Raw genomic sequence first — 20,931 nt, 5'->3', positions numbered from 1 at the left:
GCTTCGCGCATGTTTCGTCATTCTGGTTAATTTGTTGATTGAGGGCGACCATGAAGTCTTCATCACCAAAAATGCTCTAATTAAATGGCCAAATTCCATTTGCGAGGTAAATTACTGTAAACTTTTTCGATATTGTAACATTTGGCAGAGCACATTTCACTATGGAAAACATGTCATACGTGGACATAGTTTTTTAAAGGTTGTGCTACATCCATGAATCAATGATACTACTGGTGAAAATGTTTAATAGGCCTGCTTAATGGTTGCAATTTATGCCATGTGTGAAGTGGGTAAGACAAAAGAATCACTCCGTATTTTTCAAGTTGGCAAGTCGAAATGATATCGATGATTATTCAGAAATAGGATACGCTTCTCTTTGATGTTTCATGAAATTTGAGATATTTTGCCCTTACATCTATACGAATTTATTCACTGAGTCTGCACTTCCTTCAGATGCATTTGAAAGGAAGTAAAGTTTAAAATTTTTTCTAAAGGGGAAAAAAAGAAAGAGGATCTGAATTGCTGTTACACTAATAGCAAGATCCATTCGTAATAAACCTACTTTCTTTTCTTATTTTGCTGGTTAGTGCCTTTTCTGTCTTCTTTCTTGGTTTCTAAACTTTTGTCAATCAGTCTCTATGGTATTGGAATATCTTGGCTCTGGAATTTGAATTTACCCAAGGCACCGGAAAGATTGTAGAATCATGTCTATACTGTCCCTATTAAAATTCATAGTTCTATTCAACTAATTGACTGCAGAGTGAGTGTGAAGACTTCGGCTTTACCCATTTGAGAATTTTCCTCCGGTAGGCACCTCGAAATGAGGATGAGATGCTTCCGGCATAGTGGTTGTATCTCGCTACCCTGGAGGGTACACGAAAAGGTGGGGGTCTGGCTCCTCCCATCGATCACGGGATGTACTTCCTTAGAGAAGGGTTGCACAGTGGCCGATGATGGCCCTTAGGACTCATTCATAGTTCCAGCCAGTGTTGCTGTTGCAGCGGTCCGGTTATTCAGTATTTATTATCCCTGTGCCTTCGGGCGGGCTGGAGAGTCAGTGATGTGATTTATCCATTTGAGAAGCTGATAACCAGTGACACCTTCATTTCAGTTCTATTGGATCTTTATTTCATAATTGAATAATGATATGCCAATTCTAATATTTTATTGGTAGAAAGGCCTTAATATGTTTTTGAAGCCCCGTCTCCTGTTTATCTGTGAAAATTCGAGTTTTTTATAGACATTATTAGATCTGAAAGAAAAACGATTCATTAATGCAATTTATTTGCAGCAACCCTTAGAAGTACTTTGAAAAATTAATAAAAGTTATCTTCATTGTTTTCTTAATTTTTAATTAAATTTAATTATTTTTAAAGTCGTTAAATTAGAGCATGATGTTTATTAGAATGACAGCCTACCATTACTAGCAGTGTTCATTTTGCTGCAAAATCTCTGGAATGTCATGAAATTAATTTCACATTAAATAGCTGCCAATCACTTTGAACAACTAATCATCATTTCTACTGTTACCTTTTGAAATATTTCTTTTTCGAGTGAACTCTTATTCGTCCTTTTTTTAATGTATAGTTAGTTGATCATGACAAGTTAAAAGAGAAAATGTATACTATAAAATTTACTCTGGACAAGTTGTTACACTGTAAGAACAACTGACAGATAACGACATAATTAATGTTTTCTTTTTGTTACTAACTTCAAATTGTCCAAAAGTTGTCGAGGAATAGAAGCTGCTAATAAGCAAAAGAAAAGGAATTTTAATTGGTGCTTCATTTCAGATTCGAATATAACATGCAGCCTTGGTTTTCCCTGCTAGAAAGGATAAGTAAAAAGTCATTGTTTTAAGAAAATTGAATTTGCATTGAGTGACTGAGGACACAGCAATTGCCAGACCTTTCTACTTTCCCAAAAAATAACGTAAAGCTTGCAATTATTAATTTCAAAAATTGTTATTAATATTGTGAATTGATGTAGTGAATAATTATTTTCAAGATTGCACTTTTCATAGCTGAACTGAAATTATTTGAAAGTATGAATGTCACAAAATTATTTAAAACCATGCTTATTAATGAAATATTTATTACCTTTTGATTTTTTTTTCTTTTTCAAAATTGTTCTCTTTGCCGAATTGTTGATTTTTTTTAACCATGCATGTGCGTCACATTAACAACCTGAATGATTCGATGTTATTCATGCGGATCTTCGGTCGCAGTCATTCCTGTGTTTTGTACCTTCTTAATATGTAATTATAAAACCTAATGCATGCAGAGTTTTAAATGAAGCAACTTCTTACTGTCCCCTTTCCTTTTTTTTCTTATCACGTTGAAAAATTTATGTCAACTGATTAGCAGATGTGATTGGCTGGTAATTAATAGCTTACTATTTTAGTTGAGACTCGTTTAGAAGCTACGGATTTTAATCTTTTGAACTGGGAATGCAAACTTAATGAGAGCGATGCCCCCTCGAAACTTCCATACCGTATTAACTTCGTAGTATTGCGGCGACAACTTATAAATTATTATTTTTTGTTTAGACAACTTCTTTAACAGCATGTGCTGGTTTTCGTTTTTTTTTTTTTTTTGAAATGAATAATTTTATGTTTGTGTCGGTAGAATTTTTAAATCAACCACTTTTTTTATGCTAAAAATGTTCAAATTTTGAATGTTTCTGTGTTCTTATTTTTGCCTATATACTCTTTTTTAATGCTCTCAAGACTTCACTAGCAGTTAATCATTTAATTTAATTCAGTTCATTCCGTAAGTATGGGGCCACTTGTAGTGGATTTAAAATAAATGCTTACAAAATTTCGTATAAGTTTAATTATTTTCTACTATGTATATTTTAAGTTCAAAAAATGTATTAATTACACTTTGCAATAATGTGTTTTTAAAAATTGCTTTTAATTTGCTGTTATTTTTGGGAGAAATTATTAGTAAGGTATTTTTTAGATTCTTCGTTGGAATTATTTAAATAGTTATCGTTTTAAATGAAATAACTTTTAAAAGTTGTATTTTTTTCTGTTGTTATTTTGAAATGGCCAATGCATAATATTTATTTATAGACAATTGTATTGGTAACTCAAACAAGATTATAAAAGAAAGATTTATAATAAAAAGGCTATTTTAATATTTTGGGAGTTGAATTGTTTTTTAATCTTAGTATTAAAAATGCACAGATTTGTAATGTTATTACAAATTAAAGACTAAATTAAATTAGTTATTGCATGTTACTTCTCATTTTCATATATGCATTAAAAAAAAACCCTGGAGCAAATGAACTCCAGTCTGGACCTGAAACTTGTTTCTTGTTCTTTCTTATTTAAAGGAAAAACATAATAAATTACAAATTAATAAGCGTAACATTTCTCGTAATGCTGCCATACTATTAACTTTTTAAGCATGGAGGTTTTAGAAGTATGGCGAACACGATTTTAAATTTATCTGCATTTTGAGGACTTTCATTTCGATTTCGGGGAATTTCAATTTTTATTTGGAGATGCGCTCTTCCATATTTGTTCATTATTACTTATATTACAACACGAAAAACTTTTTAAAATTTATATTCACTTTTGGAATTGGGTTTTCCTATGTTTCCTGAAAGCTAAGAATTTATTTAAAGGATTAAACATCAAAGGAAAGGAAAGTTTAGCATCGATTTAAGCCGCTAGATTTTATCAACATTATTTATTACATCAAAGATTGCATTAAAGGCATCGAATTTCTCTTCTTGCCTATCTTGTTTGAGACCGAAATTTTCAAAATTTTACGTTATTTTTCACAATGGTGAAAATTTATTTCAATGTCTCGCATTATTTTACAATCTTTTCGGTTAAGGAAATAAAACTGTTTTCCATTTTTAATGAAAGATTGTTCATTTTATCAATATAAATAAAAAGTGGAAAAGTATAAATAGTTTGTATTTCAAAGAAATCTAAACTACTGAATAGAATTTCCTCTCATTCCTTGAAATATGAGGAAGGTTTCGTGGTAATACATAATTAATTTTGAAAATAATCTCTCTCTCTTACTCCATATATAAAACGCTAATGTACGTTTGCTTATTGTTGAAAGGCTACAATCAAATGTGAACAAACCATCGTACGAATTTCAGACTGCTCCATTGAACATTTTTATAGCTGTACTGAATTGAGCGCTTAGCCTTAATGAATGAATGGAGCTACAGAATATGTTTTGAGGATGCTTCGCTGTGCCACCAAAAACATTCCATTAGGGTCCAATCCAATTAGATAGGTACAAAAGAAATCAAGGAATATTCTTTAAACCGAAAATTTGATTTAGCGCAAAAATAAATTTAACTGTTGCCAGGTGGGTAATATAGTTTTACTTAAGAATAATGTACAGTTGTAGAAATTGAATTATTGAAAGGCGATTTGTTGCCAAATGTAATCTTGGCAACTTTTTATTACTACCCTAAAAGCCACTTTTTGGCTCTACTGGTAACTGGATTCTGGTTTTGGTAATTTTTCGATTTTGACGTGCTTGGCGAAAAACGGTACATTAAATCGTATCGGATAAACACTATGACTTACCTATAGACGTTAATATTCATATGACCCAAAACAATTATCGTACAAAAATGATCGTTTGTTTTATCTTAAGGCTCAAAAGAATACCTTTTTAATAATATCAATACGGGTTTTTTTCCTTTGATTTTAGTAATATATTTTAATTCCATTTTATACATAATTCGTAACAAAGTTTTTAAATATTATGATGCAACTCTAACTCATCCATTCAAAACATTCAAAGCTCATGTTATTAATCCTTAGAAGGATTTTCATTTCTTCTTTTATTTCGTAATATGCTACACTTTTCAGTTTGTAGTAAACTTAAACTGTTGAATTCATGTCGTATCAAATAACAAAGTGAAGTTTTTAGAAAAATACTTTCTATATGAATCATTTAACAGTCTGAAAAGTCAACAATCTGGGCGAGCAAGCGGGTCGCCAAAGGCGCTTAGTAATTATATAAATCAGTAATTTTTTTAAATTCATTAAAACTATGTTGAAGCGTATGGAAAAGATTTTATTTTTCATATTGCCATCCTGTGAAGTGAAATTATGTAAATATTTTAAATCGTTATATGAAAACCGTTCATAATACTAAATTTTAAAAGCTTTAAGGCTGAAGGGACTTAAAATTATTAATGACTTATTAAAAAATTAAATTTTGAAGATTTAAAAAATTGTGTACATTCTGCTACTTTTCGGTGCCATTAATATTCTCTTTTTAATTAAAAATAAAGCTGTAGACAATGTGACGATTTTATGTATTGCCATTTTTTAAAAAGGCGATTTTTACTTTAGAAATGAAAATATTTTCATCCCGAACTATGCCCTCTTTATTAGGCAATGCTTATAATTCAGTCGGAATGATGCTTTAAGTTTATTTCATTGCTTTGAATTGTTAGATTGACTCTCCTTCTACGTTTATTCTCGGATATGGAAGGGAGAGAAAGAGAATGAAATATCGACCCCCCCCCCCTATTTATATGAAAAACTAATAATTTTAGAGAAGTTCGATTAAAAAAAATGACAAGTATTAAAATGCGAACATTAAGAATGCTTAATTAGGTTAGGATTAAATTTAATAAAAGCTTAAATTTACAAAATTGTTATAATTATTACTTCTAGAAATTTGGGCGATATTTTTGGAATTTTTCATACGCACGTATTGCATAGAAGGAAAAAATCTGATGAAATCTGAAGTCGTTATCTCGATTTTTTTGAAACATTTTTTTTTGTATCTGTTCTCTTTGAGTAATTACATCCAAAATGTCGCATAAGTCTTCAGTATTGATGCCTAGATCAAATATCGAATTTCATATATGTAACTTATAGGTCTATTTGTTTTTCGGTTTTACGCGGCAAACCAAGTCATAATAAATTCATATATCATATTTTGTCATTTTGAACCTTTGTGTGTTTTAGAGTTTTGTTTATTGACATAATTTCAACAATGAATTTTTAATTTCGAAAGGGCTTGAAATATCAAATTCTCAACGTCGAATTTTTTAAAGATGACAAAAACGGTTTTCCTTTTAATCCGAGAAAGCAAAAGTAGTTTTCAGTCAAATGTATTCTCTCTATATTGTCATGGGTGGGAGGAGATTATCTTGAATCTCAGGAGGAAAAGCCCGAATATTTCAATGAAAACTAAAAACAAAATGAACGAAATTACATGAAAACAAAAATTTACTTTAGTGAGATAGTTTTTTTTAAATTCATATTTATTGTCCTTGTTTAATTGAGAAGTGCCGTAAAGAACTTCCGATGTTTATGGGACGAAATGCTTTTAAATTTATTGCACGGCCAGTGAAAACCGGAGAGCGAAAAACTGGAAGCTCTTTCGGAGAACAACTTTTAAAAAGCTGTCGTGTTTCCCCTTCCATCGATTTCTCGCCACCTCTCCTCTCACTATAGCTTTGTCAGCAGCGGTGATGTGTTGCGGAAGGGATTTAAATTCGTAACGAAATTTTATTTCGCGTTTTGTGCTCGATTAAACTTGGGCACGGAACATCGCTTGCTCGGAATGGCCCCTATCTTACTGTTTCTTAAGCGAGTATTTGTAAATGTGATTGTATTTAGACTTTTATTTTAAAGGTGGCTATTGTGTAGAATCCTTTGACAAATCAAATTCAATGGCTCGGTTGTTTTCATGTAAAATTATCGCTTATATACCTGGTTTTGATTAAGATGAAAATATCTTCATGTCTTTTATCGAAAAAAAATTAACTTTTTAATGAATTGTCTCTAAAACCTGCTTTTATACAATATTTGTGAGCAATATTTATTATATACAAATATTTGATCACAAAGTAATCGCAAAGCCAATCAGCTATGTCTTGTTGGTGACGACATATAAAATTATTTGATACTAGCCAGTACACCGACCAGTTGATTCTCCAGGATCAAATATTTTATGTAATTATGTTTTAATAACTTCTATAGCGAAATATTTTTTTATTTCAAATTTTGGCAGCCATACACTAATTTAGATTTACTCTAACTTACGGTAGTACCCCTTTAAAAGTGCATTCGAAGAAGAAGGGGAAAAAAAATGGTTTTCAATGTTACCAAAATAGTTAACAAGTGACATCTGTTTATTAAATTATTGTTTTCTTTTATTTACGTCACCCAAAAAATGCATTTTTGCACACTTATTGAACTCGAATTATTCGTTAAGATAGAGTTTTGGAATGGATAACTTCCTGAAGAAATGTAGTACTCTACTTAATAAAATTTTCAAACTTAATTATCAAGTAATAGATTGATAGATCAATAATAGTGGCTGGTAGTGAAATTTTAACACAAGTTCATTATATTTGTCATGAATTTAATGACTAGATATTTTATAAGAACAATATATGCAAACTTTTATAAAGTCCTATAAAAAAGTCCTATAATCCTAAACTTTTTATTCTTCAATTTATAATTCTCTAGCCATTCCATGTTGTACCATTGATTCTTCTTGTATTCATTGGTTTTGTAGGCATGAAAGAAAATGTAAATTGGAGAGGTTTACGTCGTACCATTTTCCAGATCTGATTTTCCACTTTTTAAGAGATTTCAGAATTTTTACGTAGAATTTATGACAGACAACTAATTATTGCTCCAAACTTTTCGGATATACATTACATTTTTAGTCTCATCACTTGGCGTCTTGAAGTTTCTACTTAATAACACGCAACATTTCACTAACCGTGGGGAAAGAGTGAATGAACCGGTCATTTTGTCGAATTTCTTCCATCTTTGATGAGAGTTATTCCGAAAGCAAAGCGAATTGGAAATTGAAAGCGTTAAAAGCATATCATATGAGATAAAAAAAAATGTGTAGGTCGTGAACACGTTTCCTTTTATTGTTAACTGTAAGGTTAATTATGCGAATATAATTATCCTTGGGCATAAGGAAAACGTTGGACATAAAGATTTAGGATAAATGCTTCTTCAAATGTCTGAGAAGATCTTTCGCCGTAATTCTTGAAAATAGTCTGGTTTGAACATACAAAAATCAGTTGGAGTCAAAATTAAATTTCATGATATAACGATAATGATTAGCAAAAAAAAAAAAAAAAAAAAAAAACCCAATAACAAAAACAAATATCTGAATTTTAGATACTACGAAGTAAAATAGAAACCAAAATACGAAAGGAATGTCTGTCGGCATACATGAAAAAAAATTAAAGGTGATACGACTAAATATATATCAGTGCTATAAAAATTGACAAATTTATAAAGAGAAATAAAATTTTTTTCATTGAGTCTATTGTCGCCTTACACTTATTTCTTGAAAATCAGTGAAAGTTTAATATTTTAATTAAAAAAAAAATGAAAATATTTTTTTTTCATTCTCATCTTCAATTACCAAATAAAACAAATAGACATATAAATAAAAAGACAAAATTGCATCAGTTTTGTTAACAATATCAATGCAATTAAATAAATAATGCTGTTAAATGAAGTATAAAATGCTATTTACTGTAGGCAAAATGTTGTAGTAACCTTGCGGGCTTACTCTAAAAAGGACAAATGCGATGCAAGTGTGGAAAAGCTTAATATTCAGACAGAAAAAAAAAAAAATTGTTACAAATCGCGAAGGAATCGAGGAATGATTATATGAAAATGTGATTGTTGTTACTATAAAGCTAATTCTTTAAATTTTAAGAACTTTTTTTTTTTTTTTTTTTTTTTTTGTGCTGTGATGCATTTTGAAGTTGTGTCATTGTAAATGTTAAGATTAAAAAAAACCGACGCTCAATTTTTTTTATACATTATTTAAAATACTAAGAAATCTTTAAATATTTTTTTATTTTTCTACAATTCACTGCCACATGACGGCACTGATGTGTAATCAGGTTGAATTATATTAATTATTATATTATAACAATATATTATTGTCTCTTAATATATTAATATATAATATAAAGTTCTGAAAATATTTAAACACTGTATTGCCATCGTTAATACACTAGCGTAGAGAATTTTGAAATTCTCTCATATTAGGAAGTGAATGAAACATTGTAAAGCTAGCAAATGTGAAGCATGTTAAAAGAATTTAAAAGTAAATAGAAAAGTTTACACTTTGGTTCATTTAAAAAAAATGCATTTTTTAATTGTTTTAATTAATTTTTTTTTAATGTTTTCTGTTTCTTTCGATAACCATTTCGTAACTCTGCTTGAATAATGCAAAATCCACTTCATATTTATTGATATGAATAGCAAAATCAAATCATCCATTCTTTCCCACCGATTTTTTTTAAAATGCGAATTCACCTACCTGCACAAAATCGCGACCCTATGGGGAAGCTCTGTTATCAGATAATGAATGTTTTTGTGCCGCCCTACTTCCTCTCCCCTCTTCCCAACTGAGGGGGTGGATCAAACTGACGAACGAAGATGATGGGGCCTTTACAAATGACGTGAATGCGTCGTTTGCGCTGCGTTTGCCATCCTTCCATTCCCCCACCCCGTTCAGAGAAAGGAGAAAAAGAGCTCTTGCCGTCAAAGCTGCCGACAGAAAACGACCATCCCTCTCTTCCTGACTGTTGGCTTTTCTGCACATCTCTTCCATAAACACCCTGTGCAATTTGTCGCTGGATTATTCATCAATAATGTTTAAAAGCCTTCAAACGACGAAATCTTTTTTTTATAAGTACTTAGTGGCAACGGTATAAAACAATTATCCTCACCTGTGCATGAATCATATGCGTGAGTGCATTCGAATTTTCATTAGGATTCTGTGTCGGTTTTCATCATCATTTTGTAAATGGTCCATCCTTCTGTTTAACGGACTTCCTGTCGATGAATTTTTCTCGTAAGAATTAATGACCTGTTTTGCTTGTATGTGGAATCGTAAACAGCATTAGCTTTATTTTTTAATCTTATTCTTTATTTCGTGAAAGAATAGGTACTTTGATGCTTATTTCATATTCTTAAAGAATCCTCTCTGAGAAAATTATTGCACCAGCAGTATTTATTTATTCAGAAATCCATTTCTAACATCATAGCGTTTGCATATTTTTTTCATGACTATTTCTACAGCCCTTTTTAGATTCACTTCACATTTCGAAAGTGTGTTGTCACATAAAATATTTTTATTTAAAACTTAGTTCTTTGTAAAGTTTTTTTAGTAGCTCAGCGGCAACGTTCGCTTACCACCACCCAAATATTTTTGCAAACGAAAGATAAATTTCAAATACATGACCCCTGAAATATTTTAAAATTTCCGCCACTCTTTTTCCTTAACTAGCGTTAATGCGGCAGCCTTTCGAAAATTTCGGTATGAGTATTTATTCATCTACTTAATCCAATAGAAACAAATATGAAATCAAGACCTTTTATTGTTAGTGGATGATTATGAACAGGCCGCGAGTTCTGTAATTTATATTCATGTTCCTTCTTAGTGATGCTTCAATTCTTTTATTCTTAAATGGATAGGGTGTGGCCGCTGCACCTTTAATAGAGTTGTTCTCGTGGCTCGCAGGTGGCTCCAGTGTTCTTCATCTCCTCGGCATCAAAATTGTCCTTTAGTTTCATACTCCAGGGAACGTTATTTTTTGCGTCATTGTCGACCCGCTTTTGGGAAACTTCATTCTCGTAGTGAATTTGGACTACTCTTTCTGGTTAATGTTTATCCGGCTGGTTCTATTTTCGTCTTCCGTTTGATGGATTTATGGAAGAAAAGTATGAGCTCGGGGGTGTCTTTAGTTTCTGCCCAGTCGTTTAAAAATATGTTAGAGTGAATTTCTCAGCTGTATGGTCTTTTATGAGTGCAGTAGAACGTGAAGGGTGTCAGGTGCCTTCTGTTTGTTTTTGCTACAAATGTGGAACATTATTATTGGACTTGGAACGTTGGGCAAAATTGTGATTCCTTGAAGGATATCGTTCACAAGTTGTGCGATCTTAAATTATTTCAGTTGCTTTTTTGTTTATCCCTGCAAGAATCGGTAACAAAATACTATTTACTGTATCATGGAATCGCCACTGCTCGTAAATGAGAGAGAGTAATCTCTTTTTCTTCTGAAGTTTAATACTCCACTGTGTTATAATCGTCACCATATCTATATCCCTGCAAAGATCGCTACTTTTGATTGAATTATTTCCTAGTCATTATTGTGAAGTCTTTGAATTTCGTGTTGAAAGCATTTTTTTCTTCCTGATTTTGCTGGATTCATTAAGAAGGAAGTAAATAACCTGAATTAAATCCTTAATGTTGCAAGTGCCACGTGAAATTTAACCACACTTGCAGGCTCATTGCGAAAATATTTGTATCTCCGTAAAGCGTTTGCGATGGAAACGTTGTTCAGCGATATTTGCCCGTAAAAAGCAGTTTCCTTCAGTTGATTGGTGAGTCACGGTACTATGAGGAATGGCAGTTCTGCCGGTAGGCGCGCAGCAGGCCCTACCCCCAGACTGCAGAATGTCCCTGATCTGTATGAATATCAAGAATACGACGAAGATGAGTATGAATATCGGGACTGTTGCTGTATCACGGGATTGCTGAGGAGACTGGATTTTATTCAGGTAATTTCTAAAGTTCTTATTATTAAGCTCCAATCTTCAAACAAGTTGATTAACTCTGTTGCTCTCGCAAAAAACAGCTTGTGTCGCGAGATCATATCGTTTAAGATATGTGCCATTTCAAAAACGGAAATAATATTGGCTAATAGAATTAAAAAAAAAGAGTATCTTGCTTCATTTGAATTTTTTTTTTTCATTTAAAAAGTAAAACCCGTGTGCTTACATTTTGGTGATATTGAGTTTTGGCAATGTGAAGAGAAGTTAATAGTTTTCTTGAAGTTCAGTTAATAATTACTAATTAGCTGTTATTCCAGATCATTCCTTATGTTTAGTTTTGATTTATTTAACACTTATTTTTTTAAACATAGAAATGATTAAAAAAAAAGTTTAATCAATCCTACGATTGAAATTTGAGTAGGAGTATCTCTAATTTTTCGTTAAAAAATTAATTTCATTAAAAAAATGTTTGTGAAGTATTCATACTTTTTGGCGCTGATTATCCAGTGAAAAAAAAAATGAATACTTAAATTTTTACCTACAAACGACAACAGAGCAGCAGCGTTCATTGGGAATGGCGATTTATTAACGAGAGAATATACTAAAATTAATTACAAAATTCAATCACCTAATGAAATTAGGCTATATGTGTTTTCTTAACAACCTGCAAGAAAAACAAACTTGAAAAAAAATATCAAAGAAAGTGTTTACTCAAAATGAGAACAAATATTTCAAGTTTAAATGAATAAAACTATAGAAATGAGGAGAAAAAGTGTTGATATTTTGAGATTTATACGCTTCAGCTGATGATCAAATAAGTGTAATTTATAAAGCTATATGTAATTTATATGCCATACAAATTTTTCTTTTTCCTAATATTGAAATCATTTTTCAGCTGTAAACAGGAAACCAATTAAAATAGTTTCTCACCCAACAGTATAAATACAGTGGAATTTGGCCAGTTCGAATTTTTCTCTAATCTCTTGAATTTCTACTGGTATAATGCAATATGTATAATATCGAATTATTATAATCTGTATCTGAAATGACTGTAAATGAATGATTTAAGGTCCTTTGTTCATGCAAGGTCTTTTGTGTTTTATAATGTATTCAATTTATTTATTAAAATGACTTACTGTTATATATTTATAATGTATTTTCTATTTTGGAACAGTGAAATATTCGAAATAATGTTTGACGCCATTTTTAATTTGAAATTTGTCTTCCCCCCCCCCAATTTTGTACTCATTTTTCTTAAAGGATGATTCTATTATAGCCATATTAATCAAGTTCCACTGAATAAGTAACAAAATGCGTTACTCAGATTAAAATATATACATAATTACAGAATATTTGTATTGCCGATTGAATGAAAGAAGTATTAGCTACATGTTTTTTTTATATTTATCAATTTACATCTTAATATCAATACTCTCGTAAAGCTAAATCATATTTTCCTTATCTTTATTTCATTGTATTCGCTAGATGTTTCAGAATGAGAACTAAAATTTTACCTTGCTTAAGAAATGAGATGTTTTAATTCTTTGCACTCCAAAATGTAATTCATTGCATATTTATTCACTAAATACAATGACTCATTTATTGCTCTGAAAATGAACAACAGTAATTATTTTAAGTTGACTTTCTCCGAAAAATTCATCAACATCTTCTTACCACTGTAGATATCTTTAACAATCGAATTAAAAAATAAATACCGTCACAACGTCTTAATTGGTGCTTGGGAGGAGATGTCCGAGTTCCAAGGGTTAAATTCATTTGACGTTAAATCCAGTTGAAAATATTCAGATTTTGAATTCGCTACCTAATAAAAACAGAAAAGTCAATACTTTTTTGAGTGGAATATTTCAGATCATGTTTAGGATGTTTTCGAATCGATTCATGCAGAAAGAATACAATGTATTTTAAAAATCGTAATTGAAAATGATTTTTTCGAATTTGTGCGGTGAAATCCGTCTTCAAAATCTCCGAAATATAAGCAAGCAATTTTTGAAACATACGGGAGACTGTGCAAAGATTGCTTGCGACACACGCACATTAAAATTTTTTTTAGGGAATCGTGTGGTTTTGTGTACCGTTTAACTGGTTTAATTTTTTCCTCCACTTGCCATTTGTTTTTTTAAATGATAATTGGTGAAAAACTTGGCCACACACTCTAAACTGTTACATGATTTTATTTTTCACAATGATTTCGGAAATCTCGGCAACTTGCATATATTTCGGCTATGCTATTTAATAGGAGTACTGCATGAATTTCTTTCTACCTTTAAAATCGTGACAACTATCCTCAGAGCTAGAATCTTTAACTTTTCTGTCGCATACAGTTTTTCTTCTAAACTTGTGTTTTTAATATAACACGATTACTCGTAAACACAGCAAGCCAGAAGTATAAAACTTAATATACGGTCTCAACACCAAAAATGTAGATTTTTTATTGCATTTTGGGCCGTGTATAGGAAGCTTGCTTGGCATACCTGGAAGTAAAAACTATGATTCGAAAACTCAAGAGCTAAATATAATTTTGTCCTCAGAATTATAGATGTGTATGAAAGTTCGTACGTCGAATGGTTAATTGTCTATTCATTTATGTGTGAAAAAAAAAAACGCAGCAAGCTTCATAAATGAAATTTGGTGTTGATATTAAAATGTGACCACAATCAGGCATATAAAAGTTCAAGTTCTATTTTCCCCCTTATTTTATGAAACGCGTCATGTAAAGGATAAAGGAAGGAGGTCGTGAGGAGAGCACGCTTCCTGTTTTATGATTTGAAACTTGTTCTTTCAGCGTGTTTTATCTGTCAACTTTCTGCAGTTCGCTTAGAGGGGATGAATGAATCATTTTTGCCTGTGTTTTTAATTTTAAATTGCAGCAGAGACGGGAAAGGAGCCGAAAGAATGAAATCACTCAACATCGTTTTTATTGGAATACCGTTCACATCACCAAACTAGTGGAGTGTGCGTGCCGCCCTGCCGACACCTTCGCGTGCGGGAAAAGCACCTGTGTAGAAAAACCAACACTAGAGACTCTTTTCGTTATCGATCTTGTCATCAATGGCCGGACGCCTCGTTTTCATATTAGAATAAAAATGGTTTTGCTGGGTTCCCGCCATTTCCGTGTATGGAGAGATTCTCTCCTCCCCTTCCATCTGCCAGCGCTTATCATTTGATCTGCTGAAAATTTCCATTTTAGGAAATTTTAAAGGAGACTAGAATTTTCGAACGCCAAATGGTTGACTAAAAGAGTGTTTTGCTTTTATTGCTCGAGTGTTTGTGAAATTGTTGAGGAATTGAATTGCGAGTGAACAAAGACAGAGTGTTTTATGTCCGCGTATGGTGATCCTGTTACTTTAAAGGTTAACTGAATTTGCTTCTCAGCTTGTCGTAACGACGCAATCATGTGGACTGGTTATATTTCAAAATTAATATGTCATTTGTGCTTTAGTGTATTTGGTTTAAAATGCTTTTATTAATAATTTTAATTACAGAGAAATACTTCAAAATGGGAGCAGACATCCCCCCCCCACTTTCAAATTGAATCATTGATTGTTTTTGAAATGGCAGTGCAAAAGGATAGTAAATTCTTTTCTTGACATTAAAAACATTATTGTGAAATAACGGTTAAAGATTTGTATCATTACATTGTTTTGTTTTATAAAATAAAAATGTTCTAATATGTTCCAAATTTAGTTCATGAACATAATTAATGAATCGATATTAATATTTTGACGAAATGACACCGATGGGAGAGAAACAAACAAACAAACAAACAAACAAAAAAAGACTCGATTTGTAGTCCTCTGAATCCTGATTTTCCGTTTCTGTCTAAGGATTATTTAGACTCCGTAATTTGTAATATTAACGCATTGCAGACTGGAATAGCAGACATTGTGTCTGGTTAACGGGACTACTACCTTGATCCTCTTCGAGGTTAAAAGCAGTATCTATTGTTGCAGTAGGTGGTTTCATGATAAATATTTTATCATTATGATATTTACAGTTTACAAAAGTAAATATGTTTCTAAATATCGTAGTTTTTGCGGTGTAAATTTTCGTCATGAGGCAAAAATTTTGTGCTTTATGTTCATTTGTTTGAAGTGATTAGTACAAAAATATAATGAATGTAAAAAGAGAAGGTCGACAGCATTTTTGTCCTTGTTATCATTTAATATTTTAGAGGAGTAAAGCTTTAAAATCATGAAAAATTTATATGAAATGCGTGAAAAATGCCTAAAGATAATCAGCTTTTTATTTATTTATTTTAAATATATGCTGTGGCTCTAGTGAGGCCAATGTCATACATAACGCTGTAGTACTTTTGGTAAAGATGCGATTTGGTATCCCAAATGGGGTTTAAAATCGAAAGCTAAATTGGATTTACTATTTTATTACAAATTGGGAGGGGTAGGCGTAAATTGCATGGAAAATTGAAAAATCTAGAAGTTCATTTTTATTTGCAAGCAAATTCTGTGAGCATGTCTTATGGGTTCTTATTTTGGGATTATTATTATTGTTATTTTTTTTGAAAGAAAGGAAATATTTAGATTTATCAAGCAATTCTTGTTATTTGCTATACCGAATGCCGTTAGTATGTTTCCACTTACTAACTCTGCGCTCGCTGGTAACAGATAAAGGGGTGGGGATTGAAGTAAATTTTTTTTTCACTGGAGTTTTGCGAGTTAATTTTCAGAAGGGATCTGATGTCATATGTAAAAATTGAATCACGCTTATTATAACATTCACGTAGTCCACCGATAACTACCAAGTTATTTTTTCGCGATGTCTTAAGATTCAATATTTCACGAAAAGTGATTAAATAGTTGCTGTCACACAAAATTTTATAAATCGGATTGTAAATATTTTGGCATTTGAACCCAAGCATAATCCAAACAAATAATTTGTATTAAAAAAAACGATGAGCTATCGAAACTTTGAATCCTCTTTTCGAAGAACCATCCTTCATCTTTCGTATCAAAAAGACGTTAATTCCTTATTTCTGATTTGTATTCTGTCATGAAATGACTGGGGCCACTGCATGGGAGAGGAATCTCTCATCGATCTGTTCTGGGCCTGATGACCATCATCAATTTGTCTTTTGATGGGGGATGAAGACGTTTTATTCGTGATCTCTATCTTCCACTCGGCCGGACCATCCATCAAAAGAGGGATCTCTTCAAGTGGAGAGCAGATTTTATACTTCTTTATGCAGATTAGGTTGCAGTGCAGTTGTGCGTGTGGTGAATCGATCATCCATGGACATTGGGAGCGTTCTTAAGTTAGAGTAGTAACCAGTAAAAAGTGTTAAAGAATGTGGTATTTATAAAATGAAGCTGGATAAAATATTATAGATAAAAAGAAGGGCGTTTTACCATCAGAAAGCAGATGTATCATCGTCTTTGCTCTTGCGTCAGCCTAGCATGTAAAATATGACAACATTTAGAATAGAGAGCTTGAATACTTCATTTCTAGTGTATAACATGCATAAAGAAAAAGTAATGTAATCGCCAAAAAAATTCGATTTCGCTCTATTTCCAACAGCAAAGTTTTCGTGAGTCTCAGATAAACAATTTTATAAATTATATCTTGTGAGCAAAATACCCAAAATCTTTACCTATTAGACTTATTAGATAAATATGGTAGATGAAATGATTACTATAATTGTAGACATCTGTAAAATGTTGGACAAAATCGTCCATTAAGAGCAGTCCATCATTCCTTCTTGTACATGTGAACAAGATAATCTAGGAGAGCAATGAACTAGAAACATGAAATTTGGCATATTTTTGATCGTCAAGATTGTAAATATGCATCCAGTTTTCGACCTAATCTATTTAAGAGATTCTCTCTCTTCGTGTGTGTGTAAACGGGATAAATCGGAGACAGGGCAAACTAAAATAATACAGTTCAGCATATTGTTTGTGAATCTATGACACCTAATATTTTAATTCTGCTAATATCCAGTTATTCGTTGGAAAGAGACAGTTCCAAAATGTATACTCAACATCTTTGCTGTGTGAAGCAACTGTGCACAGAGTTTGTAAAATTGTATTGAAAGTCTAGAAGAGAACTCTTCATTTTGTCATATACACACACACACAAGAAGAATGCGAGTAATGGAGGTTTGTTTGCATGCAGAAATTCTTTTGTTGGATGCATTACAGGGAGCTGCGAAACTTCGTCTTTATACATTCTCGTATACGAAGTATGTAGAAAATATTGTATTCATCAAAAAGTTCGAACTCGAGATTTCGATTCGTCTCCACGTTTCAGACTCATTTTTGGCATCATGTCTGTCTGTGACAAAGAACTCAAAAACGCTTTGAACTAGATGATTGAAATATAGTATGTGGTCTTTACACCAAATTTACAGATTTCTATCAAATTTTGAATAAAATATGTTTAGAGTAAGTTCTTCTGTCCGGCTGTTCGAACAAAGCTTGATAGATAAGATTCGCTACACAGATTGAATACCTATAGTGTAGATACCTGCCAAATGTTGAGCCAATTCATTAACTGATCCACTGTCTGTCGGTCTGTACTTTCAGAAACATGTAAACGATGCAATTCAGAAGCGCAGTGACTTAAATATATTAAATGAGGTATAAGATGAGGTGAATCTTAGTTTCGATCGATTGCGAAAAACGCATCTATGCACATATGATCTTCGGATACTATTAACCGCATGCCAGGGGTTAATCGTGAAGAATCACACGATGGATTCAGTAAAAATGCCGAATTCATGTCAAAGCTTAATATTTCGTACCTGTTGCGCTTCAGTGTCATGCAAGGGGTTCACAAATACCTTTTATTAGAGAGCATGCAAGAAAGTTATGGGGAGACTGCTTCCATTGGTTATCTGCGGAACCAGCTGAAACTGCGAATTTCATTATTGAGTCTGAGACCCAAATGCATCGGTATGCTAATCATTTTCAAAAAGGTAACTGCGAAATTTCTGCTTTATTCCTTGAATATCAATTTTTTATTCCTCCTTCTCTCCAAAAGCATATGGACGTCATTCCTTGATTAGCACGTTGTCAAACTTCGAACTAGAACTTCTGAAGAACTGAAATTTCATTTTGAAGAAAGAGTTTTCACAAATGATATCTCTGGCGATTAAGTCCGAGGAGAGGAATTGGTTATCTGTACTGGGAGGGGCGACTCTAAGTCTGAGCGCTTTAGAGACTAGATTAAATTCTCCTAAAAGTTCCTTCTTTCTCCGCTCGTTATTGGCAGAGATAAAAGCAAGCCTCTGAGTTTGGAATTCTGGAGCTCGTAAACTGCGCCCGTGTCCATAATTTGATGACCGCAAAGGCCCCAACACGGACGAAGGTCTAGGAGTAATATACCAAGAATCAATAAAGCAGTTTAATTTTTATCTGTCCTCTTTCTTCTTGTTCGGGAAGTAGAACTTTTTCTTTTTTATATTTACTCCTTGGATAAAAGTTGTGTGTGGGATGAACAATGGACTTAAATTCTCGAAATGAACTTTTCAGATAAAATGCCTGATCCGCATGGAGAAATGCTTGTTGACAGTAGCGGTTTAATTATTTTCGCTCAATGGATGATGTGTCTTGTCTCTCATTTGACAGACAGTCCTTTTTGTTGTATTAATTTTTAAAAAATACAAACTTGGCCACAGCTTGTCAATTGGCCATATCTTGCCATACTACAACTGACTGACGATTGTCTGGCTTTGTTGAAAAGTAATTCCTCGTTAAAAACTAGACTTGCCAACAAGCTTTAAAGAGACTTAAAAGGGAAACGCAGTTTTTAAAAAAATATATTGGATTTTATAATCATATATAAACATTAACCGCGCTTTTTAGCACAGTACCATACCTTAGATCATTGTTACGCTTTTTCATGACTCACAGATTTACGCTTTTAGACATTTGGATTTTGTAAGCATTCCATGTTTTGATTTTATTATCCATTGATACAAATATTTTAATTTCAAGAATGTGGCTCAGCTTAGCCGAAGATGGCTTTTGTGCCATAAAAAACAAACTCAACTCAATTCAATTTCTCGCTCTTAAAATACTCGATGGTTTTGGCGAGAGCAGGTATTTCGTTATCGTGCGATTAATAATCGGACATTGGCGAGTGATGTAATTTGTTACTAAAAATTATTTATAGCCGGGAGCTTTAAAAATGAAAGTACGAAAATTTTCTTAAACATTTGCTGCCTACTCTCATCTTTGCTGGCCCGCAAAGCATAGAGGAAGATCGCGATTGAGGAACCTTGTCGAATGATTTTTGTTTCCTGTAATGAAGTTACATAGATGTTACAAAATTCATTTTAATATTGCAGAATAATTTTACTGCTCTTTTTTTTTGAATTTTGAAATTTGGCACTGTGCATAAACATTTATTAAATGCCGAATGTGTTTTTAAAGACGAACAAGATTGGATTTTGGTATAAATAGCGCATGTTCAATGGGTTGGGAAGCGAACACTTATAAAACTCCGCCTTTTTCTGGTAACACTTGTCTTCCTGCTACGTTAAGCAGGATAGACTGGAATCTGATAGTTGTATTTGGTGTACGTGGAGTATAGAAGAGCAACAAAATGAAACTCGTCCTCCGATTACATTGATTTCTTTGGCCTCAAGGGGGAGAATGGTGCTTGCAAGCATCAGAAGTAAAATACTGCTGTATATGCAGTGATTAAAAGTGGAATGCGAGTCGAAATAATAAATATAAACTTTTTTTTAAAAAATTGCTTTATCTGTGTATTAAAAAATGAAAAATGCTTTTTTTTAGCAAGAATTTATAAGGCAAAACGAAAATCGTAAAAACTTGATAGGAAAGCTTTAAGTAAATTGGGATTTTTATTTATATTTTAATTTTTGTCTAATAAATGTTTGAGAATTTTTGCTTCTTAAGATATTCATTTAACTTTATAGCCTTCTATTATTTCTTTCTACATATCATGTTTTTACATTTTTTTAATTAAAAAAAAATATTTTTCCGATGCTGTTGGGCAGTGGAAGCCATAAGGGTTGGTTGCTTGAAAGGTTTTAGGGGGAAAAAATAATGCTAATATTTTTAAATGTATTTGCGGTTCCCTAATTTTACTTACCTTTCTAACCTTTTTTATAGGTTAGCTATTTATTAATCATATGAATAAATAAAAACATTCAAAGATTTTATTGATTTTACGCCATAATTTTTTTTCTTAACTTGTCGGCTGACACAACTTGTCCCAGCTGTGGATCAAATTATAACAAAAACAACGATATTTAAAGTTACTTTTTCTTTACCATTATCTTATTAAATTAAATGTGCATTTAAAAACATTTGATTAAGCATTTAAATTAAATTAAATTGATTAAATTAAATTAATGTGATTAAATTAAATTAATT

The 20,931-nt window shown here is 32.0% G+C and overlaps 1 protein-coding gene across 3 annotated transcripts in view; it reads left to right on the top strand.

Moving 5' to 3' along the window:
* LOC129968466 (transmembrane protein 47-like) overlaps window positions 1–20,931 on the top strand; it is a 63,590-nt gene that overhangs the window by 13,349 nt on the left and 29,310 nt on the right. Inside the window, exon 1 of one of the 3 annotated variants that reach the window (XM_056082370.1) lies at window positions 10,153–11,557. The exons of 1 other annotated variant lie outside the window; for it this stretch is intronic. In XM_056082370.1, the coding sequence (XP_055938345.1) occupies window positions 11,396–11,557 (162 nt within the window). In that variant the 5' untranslated portion in view covers window positions 10,153–11,395. Of the gene's footprint in view, window positions 1–10,152; window positions 11,558–20,931 lie in introns of those variants that run through there. One more of the 3 variants, XR_008784410.1, reaches the window with a different exon arrangement.

The sequence above is a fragment of the Argiope bruennichi genome, chromosome 5 (assembly GCF_947563725.1).
Source record: "Argiope bruennichi chromosome 5, qqArgBrue1.1, whole genome shotgun sequence".
In the NCBI taxonomy this organism is placed as follows: Eukaryota; Metazoa; Arthropoda; class Arachnida; order Araneae; family Araneidae; genus Argiope; species Argiope bruennichi.
The sequence above is the reverse complement of the archived record's forward strand: the minus strand, read 5'-3'. Positions and strand labels throughout refer to the sequence as shown.